The 22133-nt window shown below is 43.1% G+C and overlaps 2 protein-coding genes across 8 annotated transcripts in view; one reads left to right on the top strand and one right to left on the bottom strand.

Moving 5' to 3' along the window:
- Positions 1 to 1579, bottom strand: part of NIPAL3 (NIPA like domain containing 3) — a 60580-nt gene extending 59001 nt beyond the window's left edge. For both annotated transcript variants that reach the window (XM_053576124.1, XM_053576123.1), the window contains exon 1: positions 1456 to 1579. The gene's annotated coding sequence lies outside the window, so the exon portion shown is untranslated. The remainder of the gene's footprint in view (positions 1 to 1455) is intronic.
- Positions 1580 to 1711: 132 nt separating this feature from the next.
- STPG1 (sperm tail PG-rich repeat containing 1) overlaps positions 1712 to 22133 on the top strand; it is a 53672-nt gene continuing 33250 nt past the window's right edge. For 2 of the 6 annotated variants that reach the window (XM_053576129.1, XM_053576125.1), the window contains exons 1-4: positions 1712 to 1869; positions 2239 to 2919; positions 7666 to 7804; positions 15758 to 15876. In XM_053576129.1, the coding sequence (XP_053432104.1) occupies positions 7681 to 7804; positions 15758 to 15876 (243 nt within the window). In that variant the 5' untranslated portion in view covers positions 1712 to 1869; positions 2239 to 2919; positions 7666 to 7680. The remainder of the gene's footprint in view (positions 1870 to 2238; positions 2920 to 7665; positions 7805 to 15757; positions 15877 to 22133) is intronic. The other 4 variants (XM_053576127.1, XM_053576126.1, XM_053576128.1 and 1 more) reach the window with 4 other exon arrangements.

Genomic DNA, 22133 nt, shown 5'->3' with positions numbered 1-22133 from the left:
TGTAACCCAGTTTTAGCATTTTTAATATGATGAGAGCCTTACCAGTGGCCCAGGGCTCTTTCTACCTCTGAGAGGCCCTAAGAAGTATTCAACTCAAAGGTGAACTCCAGTGAGGTATTTGCTGAATTCCCTGTTCAGTCGCTCCCTCCTGAGCTCAAGCACAGAGCCTGCACCATGACTTCCATACTCACCTACTGACAGATTGAGTGCCGGCTGATGAAGCACCAGGTGCGCTGTGGTCACTTCACAGTTAAGAACATCTTGCTGAGGCCTAAAGAACCACAGCTCCAGAGCTCCAGCTAACAAATACACCTAGCCCCACCCACAAGAGGTCAAGGAAAGCAAACAGGCCTTGGGAACATGCCGAAGGGGTGGAATCCAGGACTCCTAACCTCCTTTTAGACCAGCTGGTTTGTCCAGGTGGTTTTGCGATTTTGCTTTTGTTTGTGGTGGTTAGCATTGCTCTGGTTTGATTCGTTTTTAAAAAGCAGCTTCCCCATCTGCCTCGGGAATCCCCAGGCCTCTGAGGCATGACCGGCAAAGATAGAAGGCTCCCTCTCAGCTGAGCGGAAGTTTGCACTGAAAGACTCAGAGGAACCTCTGCAAGTTGTACTCCCTTATAGAGTACACATTCCTTGCCCGGTGACTCTCCCTTCCTGATTTCAGAGCACTTTTCTAGGACTAACTTATGTCCAAGAGGCAAGGAGTCAACTCTGTGATGCCAGCCACAGCCAGTCCCACAGTTAAGAGAAGTGGTTTGTGACCCAGGAAAAAAACGGAGAATTCACTGGATGTTTGCTTCCACTTCCTCCCCCTGGCCTCCTCCCTTATCTCCATTAATTATTTGCTCAGTCCCACAAAGCACGTTTAACAGTTGAGAGAACAGTGGCTCATGGCCACTGAGAATAGGGTCTGTATTAGAATTCAGTTCTATCTGAACAACGACAACAAAAATCATGCTCTTTCCCACCCACTGACGTTGAGCACCAGTCACATGCTAAACTTTCCCGTTCCTGGGCTTTGGCTTATGAAGGGTGACTCCTCCGTCACCTCCCACTGAGCAGAAAACACAACTGCAGAAGACAGCACCTGTCCCAGCAGCCAGTGCAGACCGAGAATGCCGCCCCTCATTCCATCTGTCACTCCACCACCTGCTATGCCAGGAAGCCCGACCTGCACGTAGAGGAGTAACGTTGGCAGAGTGGCTCCATTTCACTTCCTGGTTCGGGAAAGCCGGGCATCACCTTTACGAAGGCAACTCCGTGCCGCCTCTCCTCACACCCTCGATGCAAAAACGGAAAGGACATTCTGAGGCAACTGGCCCCGAACTGATAAGGCTGGTGACAGCAAGTAGGGAGGGTATTATACTAAGGGACATGAAATGATTGCAAATACATTCGCTGTTCCTGGAAAAAGAAAAAGGCTAAATTTCCCCCAGTCTTAATTACTACTTACCGGTGGTGTTTCCTCCAAGGTTCACTTATCGGAGATTTCTGAGAAATGACATGGACTCTCCGTGCAACCCGGAGGCACAGCCTTCCTAATTCCTACCCAACTCCGCGGCGGAGGTGCTGCAGTGTTTTGCTTTCAAAGGCCACGATTTGATTTGTCGAACCTCCTGTCAATCAGAGGCTGTAGGCATTTCGCGCAGGCGGGTGGCTGAGAAGGAGGGGTGGGTGGGACAGCTCCCGGGACTGGCTGCGCTGCAAAGCTTGCTTGCAGTGTAGTGGAGCCACCTGGGGGCCTAGCTGGGCGCTCACCTGCAGGGATCCCCTCTAGCGGCCACAGGAGGAATCCTTCAGCAAGCCTCCTCGCCCTCTCCCGCTGTCTTAGCTTTCTGGTGATCGCTTACCTCCACCTGCCCGACAGGTGAGATCAGGTTTAGTAGCCTGTCAGCATCCTCCCTTCTTATCCTCACAGCCACCTACCGGGCTTTGCTCCTGCTTTCTCCCCTCCCCACGCTGTCATCACATATTCAAATCCTAAACGTCCTTCAAGACCCAGTTCACCCCACAGCCTCCCAAGTACTCGCGGCCATACATTTCCTCCCCTCACGGAACACCTGTTGGCTGTGGTGTGTGCCAAAGCTCCCAGCAACGGGGAGCCTAGCATCTGATTGGTGCTTCCATAATGGACAGCTGTAATAATTAGCATGTGTATGGAGCTTTACAGATGACAACAAGCTTTTTATTACTTACACGTTTTCGTGTGCACCCGTTTCCTTTCGGAACCTCACAGCAGTAAGACGTGGAGCCCATGCCGCTTTTACAGATGAAGAAATCCTCATCGGGCTGAGACCTCAACAAATGGGTTCAGATCCTGGGGCAGAGAGAGCTCACAGGAAGATGGACGGGACCCAAGTGGCACATTGTAGGAACTGCCCAAAGGCCAGCAGGCCAGCGACAGCTTATGGTATTTTAGGGGTTAATCCCAAATTCAGATGGGAGCCGTTAGAGGGCTTTAAGCAGGTGAGTGACAGGATCACTGTGACTACTTCTGAAGTTGTCTGGAGAAGCTCATGGGATACTACGTGGCTGCCCTTGTAGTTTGTTTTGCAGTTACAACTAGGGCTTGGATGACAATTTTTTTTATTTCTTTCAGTAGGATTTTTGAGTGGGCAAAATTACAAGGCTTTTGGTCTATCAGAAGGTTTTTGAGAGGTCACCTAGATAAATCTCTATTAGTTCTCCCTACTGGTTCTGACGTAATTAACCTGAACCCTAAAATTCTGGCAGCTTCACCTAGGACTTTGAAACGCCTCTTATGATTGGTCAACAACTTTTCACTCTAGAGAAACAGAGGACACCATTGGCTAGAGTTAGAGGCAGCCAGAAGGTGAACTCCAGAATGTTAGGCCTGTGGTTGTCACGGCGACAGGAAGCTTGGACAGCCCAGACTCAGCCCTTGGGACTCGACCAGGTAAGAGGCAGTTCCTGTGGGAGACCGGTCTCTGAAGTCGCGGGGAGGAGGACCTGGCGCCCTCCATGGGATGCTCACTGGGACCCCCCAGCCTGCGGCTGCGTACGAAGTTCCCGGGCGAGCTAGGTGGTGGACTGCGGGCAGGAAGAAGCCACTGTGGAGGGTGCCCCTCAGTGAGGGTGTGCCTTCTCCGCCGAGCTCCTGTGAGTGGCGTGGACATCTGGTCCCTCTGCCTCACCCTCCGTGGGTACACAAACGTTTGGGGGCTCCAGTGCTGGCCACTGGGTGGTGGCAAAAAGCTCAGCTCTAAGACTAGGTCCACCCCAGGACATTGGGTGTTCCTCAGCAAGGTTTTCCCTGCTCTGAGCCTCCATTTACCCATCCGTAAAAACCAAAGGGTAAGATTGAAATCTAGCGGTCACGGCTCGGGACGCGTAGTACAGTGGTTACAGCGCCAGCCACATACACCGAGGCTGGAGGGTTCGAAACCAGGCCGGGGCCAGCTAAACAACAATGACAACTGCAACAAAAAAATAGCCGGGTGTTGTGGCGGGCGCCTGTACTCCCAACTATTTGGGAGGCGGAGGCAAACTCCTGTCTCTATTAAAAAAATAGAAATAAAAAACCTAGGGACCGTGCGGTGGCTCACGCCTCTTGCACTCTGGGAGGCCGAGGCAGGTGGATTGCTTGAGCTCACGGGTTTGAGACCAGTCTGAGTGGGACCCCATCTCTACTAAAAAAAAGTGAATAAACTGAGGCAAGAGGATCGCTTGAGCCCAAGAGTTGGAGGTTGCTGTGAGCTATGGTGCCACAGCACTCTACCCAGGGCGACAGCTTGAGATTGTCTCAAAAAAAAAGAAAGAAAGAAAGAAAGAAAAAATCTAGCCCGGCATTGTGGCGGGCACCTATTGTCCCACCTACTCGGGAGGCTGAGACAAGAAGATCTCTTGAGCCCAGGAGTTTGAGGTTGTTGGGAGCTATGACACCCTGGCACTCAACTTCAGGGCAACAGAAAGATACTCTGTCTCAAAAAACAAACAAACAAACAAAAAAAATCGAATGTGAGTGCTTTGAAATGCACAATAGTGCTATACCTGAATTGATAAAATCACCTGTAGTCAAAATTACTCATACAAATCCCATATAAGGTAACAGTATACATGGTTTAGTATACATCAATATATCTTTACAGTAATAGGTATAAATGTATAAAATATGTGATAATATTACATACTGTGGCATATATAACATTTTTTAAAAAACAGAGAGGGTGTTGTGATAATCATGTGAATGAAATACTCACAGAATCTAGCTCCTGAAGGAAAGAACTATATTATAAGCACTTCCATACACATTCTTGCTAAAATATGTTTACCTTTAGTATTCATTCATTCCACAATTATTTATTCCACATTCCACAATTATTTATTTCACATTCCACACACACAAAAAAATGTTTTTTGAGACAGAGTTTCACTTTGTTGCCTGGGTAGAGTGCCATGATGTCATAGCTCACAGCAACCTCAAACTCCTGGGCTCAAGTGATTCTCTTACCTCAGCCTCCTGAGTAGCTGGGACTACAGGTGCCCACCCCAACACCTGGCTACTTTTTTAGAGACAGAGTCTTGCTCCTGCTCAGGCTGGTTTTGAACTCGTGAACTCAGGCAATCCACCTTTCTTGGCCTCCCAGAGTGCTGGGATTATAGGCCTGAGCCACTGTGCTTCGCCCTCACATTCCACAAATTGTTATTCTATATCCCAGAAAATAAGCTGAAGTTTCAATGATGACATTCTACTGAGAAAGATCATAAACAAAGTAGTAAATACAAAATATAATGAAGGGTAGTGAAGAGTGTTTTGAAAAAGGTAAGGTAGGAGAAGGTAGAGAAAGATGGAGTGGGACTTAAGAGAGAGTAGTGAGGGGAGTCATGCCCAACAAGTCTGAGCAGAGACCAAGATGAATCTAGTGACAGGAGAAGAGTGATGCCCAGTATAGTGAGTAGAAGGGACCCCTATGCTACAAGGAGGTATTGCAGAAGCCACAGAGGTTCCATGTAGAGTAGTCTTTAGGTGGTAGCATATGACAGCTGCCTTCAAATGCTTGAAGAATAGTCATTGCTCATGAGAACTGCACTCTACTCCACCTACTTTTAAGATTTTCTGTTTGTCATTTCTATTCAGCAATTTGATTTTTCCCAATTTCTTATTGTGGAAAATACACCTAACATAAAATTGACCATTTCAACCAGTTTTAAGTATACAGTTCAGTGGAATTCAATAAATTCATAATTTGTGCAACCACCGCCCACCACCATCCACCTCTATAAATAAATGTTTTCTTTCTTTTTTTTTTAGAGACAGTTTCATTTTGTCACCCTGAGAAGAGTGCCGTGGCATCACAGCTCACAGCAACCTCCAGCTCTTGGGCTTAGGTGATTCTCTTGCCTCAGCCTCCTGAGTAGCTGGGACTATAGGCGCCCATCACAACGCCCAGCTATTTTTTGTTGCAGTTTGGCTGGGGCCAGGTTTGAACCTGCCACCCTCGGTATATGGGGCCGGCGCCCTGCTCACTGAGCCACAGGCGCCGCCCAGTTGAAATAACTTTTAAAAAGAAGACAAAGTTGGAACTACCTGATTTTAAAAGTTATAAAGCAAGATAGTGTTGATATAAGGATATACATACAGGTCCAAAGAACAGAATAGAGAATATACACAGACACTGTGAATTTGTTTATGAATGTGCCAAGATTAATCCAATAGAGACAGGATGTTCTTTTTAACAAATGGTTCTGTATCAGTTAAATATCCAAATGCAATAAAACAAATCTGACCCTTACCTCTTACCACATACAAAACTTTATTCAGAATGGGTCTTAGACCTAAATGTAAGAGCTAAAACTATGAAACTTCTAAAAGAAAATATTTGTGACTTTTATGGGTAAATATATAGATATCACCCTAAAAGGAAAATATTTGATACATCTGACCTGATCAAAATTCAAAATTTCTGCTTTTCAAAAGATGCTGTCGAGAAAATGAAAAGGCAAACCTCAGACTGGGAGAAAATTATTTCTAAAACATATGAAGAAGGGCTTGTATCTAGAATATATTAAGCACTTTTACAACTCAATAATAACCCAATTAAAGCCAGGTGCAGTGGCTAAAGCCTGTAATACTAGCACTCTGGGAGGCCCAGGCAGGTGGATTGCTTGAGCTCAGGAGTCAGAGACCAGCCTGAGCAATACTGAAACCTTGTCTCTTAAAAATAGCCAGGCATTGTGGTGGGCACCTGTTGTCCCAGCCACTGGGAAGGCTGAGGTGAGAGAATTGCTTAAGCCCAAGAGTCTGAGGTTACTGTGTGCTTTGATACTATGACAATCTACCAAGAGTGACAAAGTGAGACTCTGTCTCAATAATAATAATAATAACCCAATTTTTTTTTTGAGACAGAGTCTCAAGCTGTCGCCCTAGTAGAGTACTGTGGCATTATAGCTCACAGCAACCTCAAACTCTTGGGCTTAAGCGATTCTCTTACCTTCGTCTCCCAAGTAGCTGGGACTACAGGCGTCCGCCACAATGCCTGGCTATTTTTGCTGTTGTTGTTACAATTGTCATTGTTGTTTTTTAGCTGGCCCAGGCCAGGGTTGTTTTTTAGCAGGCCTGGGCCAGGCTTGAACCTGCCAGGCTCAGTGCACGTGGCCAGCGCCCTGCCGACTCAGCTACAGGTGCCGCCTAAACCCAGTTTTGTTTTTTTTTTATGAGACAGAGTCTCAAGCTGTCGCCCCTGGGTAGAGTGCCATCGCATCACAGCTCACAGCAACCTTCAACTCCTGGCTCAAGCGATTCTCCTGCCTCCGCCTCCCAAGTAGCTGGGACTACAGGCACCCACCGCAACGCCCTGCTATTTTTTGGTTGCAGCCATCCTTGTTGTTTGGTGGGCCCAGGCTGGATTCGAACCCGCCAGCTCAGGTGTATGTGGCAGGCGCCTTTAATCGCTTGAGCCACAGGCGCCGAGCCTAAACCCAATTTTTTAAAGGCAGAAGAGTTGAACACATTTCACTGAAGAAAATAAATTGCACATGAAAATGTCCAAATTAAAATGACAATGAGATACCCCTCACTATACAATCACTAGAATGCTCAGAATTAAAAAGACTCAGCAAACAGATGTTGGCAAGGCTGTAGAACAATGGGAACAAACCACTGATATATGCCATGTATGGAAGAATCTCAAACGCATGTTAAGTGAGAAAAGACAGACACAAAAGAGTACACACTGTAGGACGGCATTTATATGACATTCTAGAAAGGTGACAGAACACAGAGCAGTGGTTACCAGATGCTGGGTTGGGAGGGGATTTTCTAGAAAGGGACATGGGGAACTTTGGGGGATGATGGATAAATTCATATCTTGTGATGGTATTTAATTCTACTCTGAGCATTTGCTCCGAACGTGGAACTGTACAGCTAACACTGATAAATTTTATTTTACATAAATTGATCTTAGTAAAGCTCAATTTATAAAATAAAGATAAAATCCGGGACTTCAGAAGCTCTGTGAGCAGTAGCAACAGTGCGCTCTTACGATGTGTCTACTGGGAACAACGTGCTTGAGACTTGAGGTTGGAGAACTTGGTAGATCTCAACCTCCCCTCACACGATTTCTCAGTTTATCCTGCAGATAGAACCACAAGATTAAGAACAATGTGGAATGATACCTACAAATGCTGTATTTTACTGTTTTAGGGTGCTTAGAAGAACATGCAGCAGATGTTTTCATCAAAGAAATGGAATATATCACAGAACTTTGCTGACATAGTCAACTCTACAGAGAAAGACAAGCATACTGTCAAACCTTCCAGACAAGCCAACAAACTACAGAAAGGTCTAGCAGGGAACTTAACTAACATGTGTCTTTCTGGGGAGAATGGAGTTCCTGACATATGTTCATTTTAGTACATAAGAGTAAATATGGGTGGCCGGGCACAGTAGCTCACACCTATAATCCTAGCACTCACTCTAAAGGCCGAGGCAGGTGGATTGCTTGAGCTCAGGACTTGGAGACCAGCCTGAGCAAGAGCAAGACCCTATCTCTGCTAAAAATAGAAAAAAAACTAGCTGGGCATTGGTGGCAGGCACCTGTGGTCCCAGCTACTTGGGAGGCTGAGGTATCACTTGAGCCCAGAAGGATCACTTGAACCCAGGAATCTGAGGTTGCTGTAAGCTATGGCACTCTACCCAAGGTGGGACTCTGTCTTAAAACGAGTAAATATAGGTGACATAGAATATATATTATGTCTCAACTTAAAGAAATTATTAAAGACTCTGTCTTAAAACGAGTAAATATAGGTGACATAGAATATATATTATGTCTCAACTTAAAGAAATTATTAAAGAAGAGAATATAGTCTATCCTGGGTTATGTCCACAAGGCCAAGGGTACAATGTTTGCGTTTACTAGGTGAAGTCCTGCGCCCAGAAGGTGTGCCATATATTTTTACATTGTGCCCATAGGTGGGCACACATCCGTCCTCTTCCTTCCTTCATCCCCCTTCCACTTCTTCTTCCTCCTCCTCCCTCCTCTCTCTCCCCCTTCCCTCCTCCCACCACAAGGCCATCCTTAAGGCACATCAGGTAGATTGTTTGAAGCTCCATTGCTGCTTTAAGTGTAATGATTGGAAAAGAACTATGCCGAGAGAGGGTGCGGGGGAAGGAGGAAGCTCTTCAACAACAACAGCAAAGCAGACTTGTTATTCCCCTTATCTGCTAAGAATCTAGGCCTCAAATTCAGCTGGGCAGATATCTTCATTTCCTAAACTCAACTCGGGTTCTGAGCCTAAGCCCCCATTCTGTTGGGTTGTTGGAAAGGGTACCTTCAGCTATTAGCAGCACAAATCCTAGCTCCTCATTTCAAGTTTGGATTTTTCCCAGTAGAAAAAAGTGATGGGATGGTGGGAGGCTGGGCAGGGGAGGGAAGGATGCACTGCCTAAGTCCATGTGCTCCCTCTGGTTTTGCTGGTACACAGCTGTGGCTTAGGAATCATCACTGAGGCTGCAAACCTCATTTTGAGATCTATCCAGGCTCTACCCACTTTTTCTCTCCAGGTACTGCCACCAGGATGTGGCCTCCAGAATCACTGCATTTCTCAAACCGAGAGACGGGCCTCTCTTCCTGTGATCCTCTGATTTTGTACTCTCTTTGTCCTTAGTATTTCTTTAAAGTGAAGCATAGTACAGGTATATTCAGGAAAAGTGCACAGAGATCATGCTTTCACAGTTTACCGAATAGTCACAAAGAACATGCTGCCTATGGAATCACTTCTCAGACCAAGACGTAGAGTACCAGTATATGGAATCACTTCTCAGACCAAGACGTAGAGTACCAGTATATGGAATCACTTCTCAGACCAAGACGTAGAGTACCAGTAGCATCCCTCAAGCCCTTGGCTGGTGCCTTCCCAGATGTTATCCTCTCTGTGAAAGTAAATGTGACAGTTATCCTGGCTTCTCGTATCACTCATAACCTTAGTCTGTTTTTGAACTTCATATGAATTTGAATCATAGAAACTCTTTTCTCTCAGGGTTTCTTTTTTTTTTTGTAATTTTTGACCGGGGCTGGGTTTGAACCTGCCACCTCCGGCATATGGGGCCGGCGCCTACTCCTCTGACCCACAGGCGCCGCCCTCTCAGGGTTTCTTTCACTTACGTTTGAGAGATTTGACTTCATGTTTAATATATCAGTAATTTGTTCACTTTATTGCTGTCGTTTGAATAGACCACAGATTATTCGATTGAAGGACATTTAGGTTGTTTCAAGTTTTTGGCTATTATGAAGAAAAGTTTTCATTAACTATTCTTGTACAACACTATTCTGGACCTAGATTAATTAATATTTATGTATTTCTTGGGTCTAGACCTAAGGGGTGTAATTTCTGGGTCACAGGGTGTGTTTAGGATAAGCTCAGTTGATATTGCCAAACAATTTTCAAAAATGGTCGTGCCAGTGTAATGCCTTACAAGCAATGTATGTATGAGAATTCTAGTTGTTCCAAATCCTCATCAACATTTTTAGCTCATGATAGTTTTAATTTGCGTTGGTCTTTGACCAATGAGATTGGGCACCTTTTCATATTCTGACGGGCCTTTTGGATAGTCTCTCTGTGATAGTTCAAATATTTGGTGTATTTTTTTCTATCAGGATTTTCTTTTCTTCTTTATAGGAGGTCCTTAGACCATTCTGTTCTTTTCTTATCTGTAAGGGTTCTTTAAACCATTCTAGAAATGAGTCATTTGTTGGTGATATGTAAGGATCTTCCCCCAGTCTGTGTCTATGATTTTCTTTTTTTTTGTTTTTTGACACAGAGTCTCACTTTGTTGCTCTTGGTAGAGTGCTGTGGCGTCATAGTTCACAACCACCTCAAACTCTTGGGCTCAAGTGATCCTCTTGCCTCAGCCTCCTGTGGTGCTGGGACTGCAGGCGCCCGCCACAACGCCCAGCTATTTTTTTAAGAGATGGGGTCTCCCTCTGGCTCAGGCTGGTCTTCAGCCTGTGAACTCATGCAATCCACCCACCTCCGTCTCAGAGTGCTCGGATCACAGGCGTGACCCACCATGCCCGGCCGTGTGATTTTCTTTTCTACTCTTTTAATGTGTGTTAATAAAGAGAAGCTCTTAATGGATAGTCCAATTTATCTTTTCTTTATGATGAGTGTATATGTCCGTTCTGTTTAAGAAACCTTTGCTCATCTTAAGATACTTTCTTCTAGAAACTATTATTTACATTTAGGTCTCCAATTCACTTGGAATTGTTTTTGTAGATATTAGGAAGATGATGCCCACGTCTGTAGTTGTCCATATGGATATTCAATGACCCAGCACCATTGATTGAAAGGTCATACTTTCTCTACCACTCTGTGTTGCTGTTGTTACCTCTGTCATAAATCAAGTGTCCATGTGTAATGCAGGTCTGCTTCTAGATTCTCCATTCTGATCAAATATCACCCTGTCTTAATTAGTGTAAATTTATAACAAATCTTTAGTAGTATAAGTCTTTCAACTCTTCCTGTGCCTCTTTATTTATGTTGGCTATTCTTGGTCCCACTGCTTTTCCATATAAATTTATTTTATTTTTAAAAAAGATTTTTATGGCTATAGAATAGCTGCACGACTGTTTCCTCCAGGCATAATATATATATATTTTGGCGACAGAGTCTCACTTTGTGCCCCAGATGAGTGCTGTGCTGTCACAGCTCACAGCAACCTCAAACTCTTAAGCAATCCTCTTGCCTCAGCCTCCCAAGTAGCTGAGACTATAGGCCCCCACCACAACATCTGGCTATTTTTTAGAGATGGCGTCTTGCTCTTGCTGAGGCTGGTCTAGGACTCCTGAGTTCAAGGGATCCAATCACCTCGGCATTCCAGAGTGCTAGGATTACAGGCGTGAGACACCATGCCTGGCCTCTCCACATATAATCTTGTTATGTGAATAATAACAACTTTATTCTTCCTTTCTGGTCCATATATTTTCTGTGTTTTTTTTTTTTTGTTTGTTTGTTTTTTTGAGACAGAGTCTTATTTTTGTCACCCTTAGCAGAGTGTCATAGAATCATAGTGCACAGCAACTTCAAACTCTTGGGTTCAAACTATTCTCTTGCTTTAGCTCCCAAGTAGCTGGGACTACAGGCACCCGCTACAGTGCCTGGCTATTTTTAGAGATGAGATCTCGCTCTGGCTTAGGGTGGTCTCAAACCTGTGAGCTCAGGCAATCCACCTGCCTCGGCTTCCCAGAGTGCTAGGATTACATATTTTATATGTTTTTGTATATTTTATATAGACTTTTGTACTAGCTAGAGACCTTAGTACAATGTTGACTAGAAGGGCAATATCAGTTATGCTAATGTCACTCCCTATCTCAGGGGAAAGCTTTTAATATTTCATTCTTCAGTGTCATGTTTGCTAACAGGCTTTTGCAATAGATTATTTTTATCAGATTAACGAAGTTTGCTTCTATTCTTAGTTTGTTAGGTTTTCAAAATTATAAACATATTAGTTTTTATGAAATGCTTTTTATCTATCTACTAAACACATAGTTTAGTGTTTTTTTTAAAGATATGCACATAGCAAATAGCATATGAAGAGATGCTCAGCATCTTTAGTCTTTGGGGAAATGCAGGTTCAAACCACAGTGAGAGACCATTATATGCCTAATGGGATGGCTAAGATTAAAAAGACTACCTATTGTTGATGAGGATGCAAAATAGGAACTTTCCTACATGTATACTGGGGATATTTGTGAGGCAAGAGGTTTGCTTGAGCCCACCAGTTCGAGATTGCTGTTAGCTATGACACCATAGCACTCTACACTGGGGCAACAGAGTGAGACTCTGTCTCAAAAAAAAAAAAGAAAAGAAAGAAAAGGAAAGGAAAGGAAAGAAATAGAAAAAATGCTCATCACAGATTTATTTGTAATATCCCCAAACTGGCAGCAGCTCAAATTTCTAACAATTAATAAATAGTTGTCACATCTTTATACAATGGAGTACTTACTCAGCATTAAAAAGCAATGAATTATTGACACATCAACAACAGAGATGAATCCCATAATAATTATGCTAACCCTAAGTGAAAAAAGCCAGACCAAAAACAAAAGAGTACATTCTACAAGCATATGATTCTATTCTGATCTATTGAAATCATCATACAATTTTTTTTGGTTTACTGATATGGTGAATTACATTGATTTTCGAATGATAAACTACCTTTGCATTGCTGGTCATGATGTTAAACTGTCTTTGCAAGTGTCATGATGTATTATCTTTTCAATATGTTGTTGGATTTGATTTGCCAGAATTTTTCTTTTTTTTTTTTTTTTTTAGAGACAGAGTCTCACTGTACCGCCCTTGGGTAGAGTGCCGTGGCGTCACACGGCTCACAGCAACCTCTAACTCCTGGGCTTACGCGATTCTCTTGCCTCAGCCTCCCGAGCAGCTGGGACTACAGGCGCCCGCCACAACGCCCGGCTATTTTTCTGTTGCAGTTTGGCCGGGGCTGGGTTTGAACCCGCCACCCTCGGCATATGGGGCCGGCGCCCTACTCACTGAGCCACAGGTGCCGCCCTTGCCAGAATTTTTCTAAGAATTTCTGTATTGATGTTTATGAGGGCTATTGATCTGTAAAAATTTTTTTCTTCTTCTTTTTTTTTTTTTTGAGACAGAATCTCACTTTGTCACCCTTGGTAGAGTGCTGCGGCATCACAGCTCACAGCAATATCAAACTCTTGGGCTTAAGAAATTCTCTTGCCTCAGCCTCCCAAGGAGCTGACTACAGGTGCCTGCCACAACACCTGGCTATTTATTTTTTTCTATTTTCAGTATAGACAGTATTTTTTGTTGTTGTTGTTGTTGTTGTAATTGTCATTGTTGTTTGGCAGGCCCAGGTTGGATTCAAACCCACCAGCTCTGGTATATGTGGCTGGCGCCCTAACCGCTTAGCTATAAGTACCAAGCCTTTTTTTTCTTCTTAACTTTGTAATGACGTTGTATAAGGGTAATGCTGGATTGCTTTGTATAGAATTGGTAAGAGTATTCTACAAATGTCAAGGAGACAAAGTTAGGTAATAGTATTTTTCAAGTCTCCTATATCTTTACCGATTTATCTGTTTAAAGTATTGAGGAAGGGATTTTGAAATCTCTAACTATAATTGTGGCATTTTCTTGCAGTTCTATCATTTTCTGCTTCCTATATTTTGAATCTCTTGCTATTGGATACATTAGCATTTAGACTATTATGTTCTCTTGGGTAATTGACCCCTAAAATAACTCTATTATGAAATTACCTTCTTTATTGCAAGTAATATTCTTTATTATGAAATCTTTATCTGATATTAATATCTAAATTTCTTTTGATTAACATTAACATAGTAAATCTTGTTCTGTTCTTTTACTCTTAAATGATCTCTGAGCTTATATTTAAAATATATTTATCGTAGGTAGCATATAGTTGGATCTTCTTTCTTATCCAACCTGACAATCTCTGTCTTTTGATTAGGATATTTAGACTATTTACATTTAATGTTATTATTGGTGTGTAAATCTACGTCTATCATTTCGAGATTTGCTTTCTGTCACATTAGTTCTTTATTTATCTTTTTTTCTGTCTCTTATATTGAGTATGTTTATGCTTCCATTTTATCTCTTTTGTTAGCTTATTAGGAATAACTCTTTGTAGTGTTTTCCTAGTGAAACACTATTGCTTTAGAGAAAGAGCTGTCAAACTTTCATCCTGGAGTCAAATCTGACTCACTGCCCGTTTTTATAAATATAATTTTACTGGGACACAGCCACCCCTATTTGTTTATGTATTGTCTATGGCTGCTTTTACTCTGTGGTTTTAGTTTGTTGATTTATTGTCTATGGGTTGCTTTTACTTTATAATAGCAGTATCGAATAGTTATAACAGAGACCAAATAGACTTCAAAGTCTAAGATATTTACTATCCAGCGCTTTATAGAAAGTTTGTTGATCTCTATTTTTTCTAAGCTGTTTCTTCAGATTAGTATGAGGGTGCGGACATTTAGGTTGCATTATTTGCATTTGTTAGGTAGAGTCTAAGTTGCACTTGTGGTCCTCACCCAGGAGGTGTACCATATATTCTTACATCAGGCCTGTTAGGTGAGAGCACACCAATTTTTGATCTCTACTTTAGAGTTGATAGTATATATCAAGAACTTATCATAGTCTACCATCAAGTGATATTGTAATGCTACATATGTAGTAGAACCCTAAAACAGTATATTTTTATTTTTCCCTTCTTGAACTTTGTGCTATCACTGTCAAATATTTTAGTTCTGCATTTGTTATAAACATATATAACATATAAACAGTTCAGTGTTGTTATTTTTTCTTTCAGCAGTCAATTATTTTTGAAATGATTTAAAATTTCTATTCATATTTAAATTGATTCATTTATACTTGTAATTTTATATTTTCTACTTACCCACATATTTGCCATTTCCAGAGCTCTTCATTCCTTGATGTAGATTCAGATTTCCAACCCATATCGTTGTTCTTTTGCCTAAAGGACTTCCTTTAACCTTTCTTGTAGTTCTCGTGTGTTGATGATTAATGCTTTCACTATTTGGATATTTTTAAAGGTTATAATTCTGCTTTTGTTTCTGAAGATATTTTTACTGGGTGTAGGATTCTAGGGTAACAGGGTTTTTTTCTTTCAGTACCTTAAAGATGTTTCTAACAGTAATCTGCTGTCATTCTTATATTTGTTTCTTTTTCTTTCTTTCTTTCTTTCTTTTTTTTTTTTTTTGAGATGGAGCCTCAAGCTGTTGCCCTGGGTAGAGTGCTGGGGCGTCACAGCTCACAGCAACCTCCAACTCCTGGGCTTAAGCGATTCTTTTGCCTCAGTCTCCCAAGTAGCTGGGACTACAAGCGCCCGCCACAATGCCTGGCTCTTTTTTGGTTGTAGTTGTCATTGTTGTTTGGCAGGCCCGGGCTGGATTCGAACCTGCCAGCTCTGGCATATGTGGCTGGCACCTTAGCCTCTTGAGCTGCAGGCACTGAGCCCTTATATTTGTTTCTTTGTATAAAAATTTTTTTTCCTCTGCCTGATATTAAGACTTTCTTTTTATCACTTAAATGGGGAAAGAAAATAAAATGGGGAATACATTTTTATAATAAAAATTCAGCTTGATGTTTATCTCCTGTCTAAAGGCAAGTTTTCCCCCTATACCATTTAAAATGGAACTTTAATATACCCTGCTGTCTTCTGCACCTGTCACTTCATTGCTTTGTGCTAATTTTCATTTCATTTTGTTTTTGTCATTTAGGTTTTACTGCTGCATATCCAACACAGTCCTCCATTCCTTTTAAATCCAAAGTTTCAGAAATTCCAGAATCAGAAAGAAGAGGATTTAATAGTCAAGCCAGGAGATTTTATTATAAGCAGGTAATGATGTCATCTTAGAGGTTCTTTAGTTTTCGTCTGGATTTTGGTTTCATGAGACAGGCGCATCCTGTCTGGCTGCTGTCTCTCTCTGTGGACGGTAGAGGGCAGCAGCATCTAAGGGGCCGCAGCACCTGCTCTCCAGCGGGCAGTGACTGGACGGTAGAAATGGGTAGGAAAATACAACATCCAGGGAAAACAACTATGTCTGAACTTGGGATGCCCAAAATATAAAACTGGACCAAAACTATTTTTAAGAAAAAATAGATTTTAAGAATCATTATAAAACAAAAAAATTTTTAAACATCCCAGGCATATCGATTAAGTAAAAGATTTTTTTTAAATATCCCTTCCAGGGCAGCACCTGTGGCACAAAGGAGTAGGGCGCCAGCTCCATATGCTGGAGATGGCGGGTTCAAACCCAGCCTCGGCCAAAAACTGCAAAAAAAAAAAAAAAAAATATATATATATATATCCCTTCCACTCCTTATGAGAGGAAATCACATGACTTTTCAACTAACATGAGAAGTGTCTGATAAATGTGGAATTATCTTTGTGATGAGGCTGACCTCCCCTTTCTAAAATTTCCTTAAATGATATATTATTACTATTCCTACATTCCCCTTCACCTCATCCCTTCCATAAATCTCACTGTATGGAACCTTTTCCTCTCTAATCTGGAAAGTTCTACTTGGTTTCAGATGTACCCTTATTTTTAACCTTAGGAATTGGGGGGTGGGGTGACCTTCTCTTTACTCACCAGCAGGGGGCTGAAGCAACCCACAGTCTTCCTTAGCCTTTATTCATTTGAGCAAGACCTTTGGAATAACATTCTTTGGAGGAGTCATCATCTCAGTTACCTTTTGCTGCATTCTGAAACTGGTTTTCATGCTTCCACCTTGCCCAGATGGCAGAGAGATGAGGAGGTCTAGGCTGCAAATGCAGGTGAGGCATAACCTTGAGGGCCTTGGCATGCCCCCACCCTTGCTTGGCCTGATCCCTCTTAGGGAAGCAAGAATGTTCAACTAGAGAATGTAAGTTTCTTTCACTTCTGAAATGTTAAGATAGTAAGAAAGCAAATACTAAATACAGTGTATGTACATGCATTTGTAAATAACTTATGGGTTTTCCTCAAAGATGATACACATTTGCTTGGAAGTTTCTCTTCTCTCTCTAGTTTCTCTATGTTTTAACTGTCTCTTTCCCATTTTCTGCCTGGTTTCCCATTTGTCAATTTCATGATCCTATGTTGTCCACCTCTAGTGTATTTGCAGCCCCGCCTCCAATAAAAATAATGGTAGCCACCATTTACTCATCCCTACCATGTATCAAATCAGTTTTAGACTAATTTTTATCTCTAATCCTGAGAACAATGCTTAAAGGAAGGGTTTATTATTTTAATTTCATAGGAGAGGAAACCAAGCCTTAGGGAAGTTGAATGATCCACCCAAGGTCACACAGCACAGGGTTTGGCACATAAGAGGCTCAAAACAAATGTTTGCTGAATCAACATTGAAAGAATTAGACCTCAACCTAGGTCTCGCTCACTCCAAAGCCTCTTGATCTTTCCACACACTGCACCACACCTGTCTTTGTGGCCTGCAAAGCCATAAATTTGGTCTATGAAAGTCAGCAGGTTTCTGAAAAGGTCTTAGCAAAACAGACGAAGCTCAAGACCAAAGAGAGTGTCAACTCATGTGTATGGAGTTCATGCTCCATGATCTAGTTCTGAAGACTCAAATCCAGAAACCAGAAAGTTAGCATTTTAAAAGACTCTTGCTTTTCGGAGCATTTGCAACTGAAGGACCCAAGGTGACAACCAACGAAAACCATAGACAGCATCAAACCTAGAGAAGAATAGTTCAGAAAGTTGGTTCCAACTTTTAAAATAGGGTCACCTTAGTTGGACAACATGGAAACTTTACTGTGAGTATTTGTAACCATTTTGTAAATAAGTATTAAGTTTTATGGAAAGGACACAAGATCCATGAATTAGGCCTTCTGTGTTGTAGTCTGTCACTATCTGTGTGCCTGTAACTGGCCTTTTGACATTTCTGGGCTTCAGTTTCCTCCTCAGAAACATACAATGTGGATTATATAATGTTTGTGGTCTTTGCAAGTTATGAAAACAGAAAAACAAATTCTCCTTCTGTGCTCATTCTTGTTTTTCCTGAGGGAAATGTGCCTTGAGAAGTTAAGGATCTTGTTTAACATCGCCCAATAATTTAGTGAGGCAATACGAATTAAAATTTTAAATCTCCAGTGCTTCACCACCCTTCTTAAAGCATTAATCATACACACCCTTGTGCCTGATCTCATAAGGTGGTTTCACCCTCACGTCAGTCCTGTGGCCCACTGAGAGAATCAGCACTTACTTCCCTTATCAGGCTAGCTTTGCAGGGAAATATCGGGCCTCTTTGCCTGGGTCATAGTTTTTATAAGAATCTGGCTGCTGAGTATAAGGGATCCTCCACAGAGCTCAGCATCCGGACTGGCAATTTTGGCTGCTAGAAATGAAATCTGTTTTTTCTGAACGTTTTCAAGTGAGTTACAGATGTGCAGGTGACTTTGTGAACATGAAAAGACATGCCTAATCTCTGGACTTTTCTTCCCCTGCCTCCTTGTTTTCCATTCCACCTTGTCCCCATTTCATCACGATTGTGATTCCAAAGTGTGTTCCTCTAAAGATGCCGCTTCATGTTTTTGCATCTTGATATCTTTGTCTTAAAAATAAGGATGCTGTAAGGTAGCCCCTTGCCAAGAATTACTATTCCATAGTCCTAAACCTGACCCCGTCCAGGCTCAAATGAAGGAATACTGGTAGGTTATGCACACCGTGTCCTCCTGATGGGCACAATCTAAAAATACACAATAATTCCATAGATAGCCTGACAGTGAATCTGCCCTCCCAAGTGGTAAGAAAGCCAGTGCTTAATTGTGGTGAAATCGTACAAAGTTAATACTGTCCACTTACTAACTTGAATAAGACATTGGATCTTCAGATGAGAGGAAGTTTAGTTTGTAGAGGCCACCATGACAGTTGCTCCAAGTGTGTCCTCAGCTGCATATTTGACCCCCAGTGGAGTCTGTCCTACCTTCCTGCCTTGTAACACCTGCCTTCTCCATAGCAGTCACCAGCACTTCTTCTTAAGGGGCCCGCAGGACGCATTCCTGGTATTATCACACTTGATCTTGGCCAAAAGGCTGAGAAGCGAGTCCTGGTAATATCAAGCACTTGGCTGGCACTGATGACATGCCAGGAAGCCCTTATAGACTTTTCCATTTAAACTCTTTAAATCCCTATAATAACCCTGTGAGCTAAATCCCATCATTAGCCCCATTTTTCAGATCATGACCCCGAGACAAAAGGAGAGTGAAGTAACTTGCCCAGCCAGGGTTAGGTAGAGCGAGAATGATCCCAGGCTGTAGGTCCTGGTTCCCAGACACTGTTCCCAGTATTCCCCCAGCCCTCCTGATGAATATAACTCCTGCAGCCCGTCTTATGCACTGATCACCTTCTACTTAGCGTGAGGATAATACCATGCACGTCTTATCTCCACCACTGCCTGAGGGCTACTTGGCAGCAGTCATGGCTGTCCCTTCCAGACCTCCAAACCCTTCAAAAGTAGATTGAATGAACGACCCCAACTCAAGTCTATGCATTTCCCATCAGGCCCCAGGCACACATCCATCTGTTTTGTCCTGATTGATGGGCCTCCATCCCATTCCTAGAACTTGTGAGCTACTAACAGGTTGTGCCTGTATCTTCACCCCTTAACATAGGCCCTGGTCCATGGTGGGTTTCAATCAATGACTGATGAGTTGAATTTTTGCCTCCATCTCATCCAAGGAATTTCAAGGGGCTGTTAATAAGCTGGTACCATATTAAAAAGAGTAGAGTAGGGACTTTTAGAGACGAGACCAGTCTTAACCAGTGCATTAAAAATGCAGGGTTCACTTCTCCTGCCTGTTTCCAGCCTACTGAGGCCACTGTGGGCAGGGACCTGGTCCCCATTTTCATCTGCTCAGGTGGCCAGTGTCACAGTCGCCCTCACTTCCCCACTCCTGCTTTTCACCTGGGAGATGAAGAAACACTCATTTAAAGAAACTCTCCTCAACAGAACTCTTTCTTGTTTTCCTGGTTGCTCCCTTAGGGTTCCAAGGGCCCTTCCTCGTCTGTCATCATCCCCCATCTGGAACAAAAAAGTGGTGTTTTCTTACTTGAAGAATGGTTGCAGCCCCTCCCTTTTCTCCTGTGCTCCCATCTGTGAAGACTCTAATGCCAGATGGCGTGTAGGGTGAGGGAGGGGAGAAGCGGAACCGAGGAAGGGCTTCTTACAGGGAGCAGGTTTCAGCATCAGTTGAGCCCTTTCTGTGACAGCATCTCCTGCTAGAGCCCTTCTGTAAAACAGGTGAAGGGAACCACTGCTTGAAGCTGCTGCTGCTTCTGTCCCTCTGTCCCTGGGTAGCTGGGGAAGGCCAGGAATCAATTTGAGAACCACAGATCTCACCCACACTTTGCCTCCTCACAGGTGCTCAGAAGAGGGGTGTGCCCTGGGGACATATGTCGGCTCTTCTGCCTTCTGGTCTATCTCTTCACCTCTTTGACCATAATCAAACTGAGTAAAGTTTTTTTACCCTCAGATGAAGTCAACGGGGAGGAGGGTCATGTTGTTCTGAGCCTAAGACTAGGGGTGTTTGTAAGAGGAAACTGTTCCCTCAGGAACTCTGGATTCCTGTGCAGTTTGCCAGTGGATTAATCACAGGCCAGGACTCTGTTTCCACCTCAGGCGTGTCCTCCTCCTGTTTCTACACCTCTAGCTCTTTAGCAAGCTCCTTATTTTCATTTATTGTGTGCTCACCTGAGAAACACCAGCTAGGCACTTCCAAAATAGACCAAGGCAAGGTGGGACGTTTTTGAAGAGTTAAAAGGCAGATTTCGCATGGTCTTCAGCCAATGGTGCAGCAGAAATTACATTTTCCAAGCCAGAAAATGGTTTGACAAACCATGGATTGGATAAACATGGAAGGATGAATTAGAATTTATGAAACCAGGACTAGATAGTCCAGGATATGTGAACTGTGTGAAGATGGAGCTGACCATGGCGGTAGAATTTTTGTTTGTTTGTTTTTGGAGAAGTTTTCCAGTCTCAATAGAGTGTGAAATATGAAGGCCTTCCACATCCCACGGTGACATCTGGTATAAGAGGTAAAAGCCCTCCCTTCCTTCATTTCTTTTCCACACCCATCCCAAGGTCAAGTGTATGTGCATCATGGTCCTACTTTTGACACAGGCAGAAGCTACCTGTCCAGGACTTTGATCCTTCAAAAGAGCTCTCAGAGTGTATTTCAACTAAATGTCACCCAGATGTGTGTTGGGTGGGAGATGGGAACACATCGGCCAGGCACCCCTTTCTTAGTCCTACTCTGAAGGCTTTCAACTCCCAAGAGAGAGCCCTGGCTCCATCCAGGCCATGTGGGCAATGCAGAGTGATAATGAGGATGAGGATGATGGCTCAGACTGGCACTGGTCTACCCTCTAGTGCCCTGACTGCTTTAATCCTCCCACTATGGGCAGGCAGCGCAGACAGCAGTTGAGGCCCACAGCACCATGCTTCAATAGCGCGCTCAATAGTCAATAGAGCTCTAGCAAATGTGAATTGTCCACTCTTCTCCCTCCATACACCCATTTTCCTTGTTGTTAATTGGGTTTTTCCCTTCTGAGATGGTCTTGGCCAAAAATTTAAGGGGGTGGCTAAGTTCATATCAGTTGCAACTTGGATCCTTGTCTTCTAGGATGTGCTCTGAGAGGCCCAAACTCATCAAGGTCACAAAATGTTTTGTTTGTTTGTTTGTTTTGCAGTTTTTGGCAGGGGCTGGGCTTGAACCCACCACCTCCGGCATATGGGGCCAGAGCCCTACTCCTTTGAGTCACAGGCGCCGCCCCAAGGTCACAAAATGTTAGCCACATGAACTGTTATCCCATGGGGGAAAGATCTGGATTTTTATTGCCCTCCCAGAGAGCTGTCCACCCACCTCTGGCAGTGGTGGGAGAATGCAGCCTAAATTCTCTGCAGCTCAGCCTTCTCCTCACAGACACCGGCCTGAGTGTTGCATGAAACTAGTAGTCTGCCCGGCAAACCAGCTCTCCCCTCCACCAAGAACAGTTCCGATTTAGCATTTGCCAATTTGAGTGGTGCAAATACTCCCACCTTAGCCAATTTCAAGCTATCACTAGTAAAATTTCTAAATTCTTTTTT

The sequence above is a fragment of the Nycticebus coucang genome, chromosome 22 (genome assembly GCF_027406575.1).
Source record: "Nycticebus coucang isolate mNycCou1 chromosome 22, mNycCou1.pri, whole genome shotgun sequence".
NCBI lineage: Eukaryota > Metazoa > Chordata > Mammalia > Primates > Lorisidae > Nycticebus > Nycticebus coucang.
Note: the sequence above shows the minus strand (reverse complement) of the source record. Positions and strands in the feature narration are given on the sequence as shown.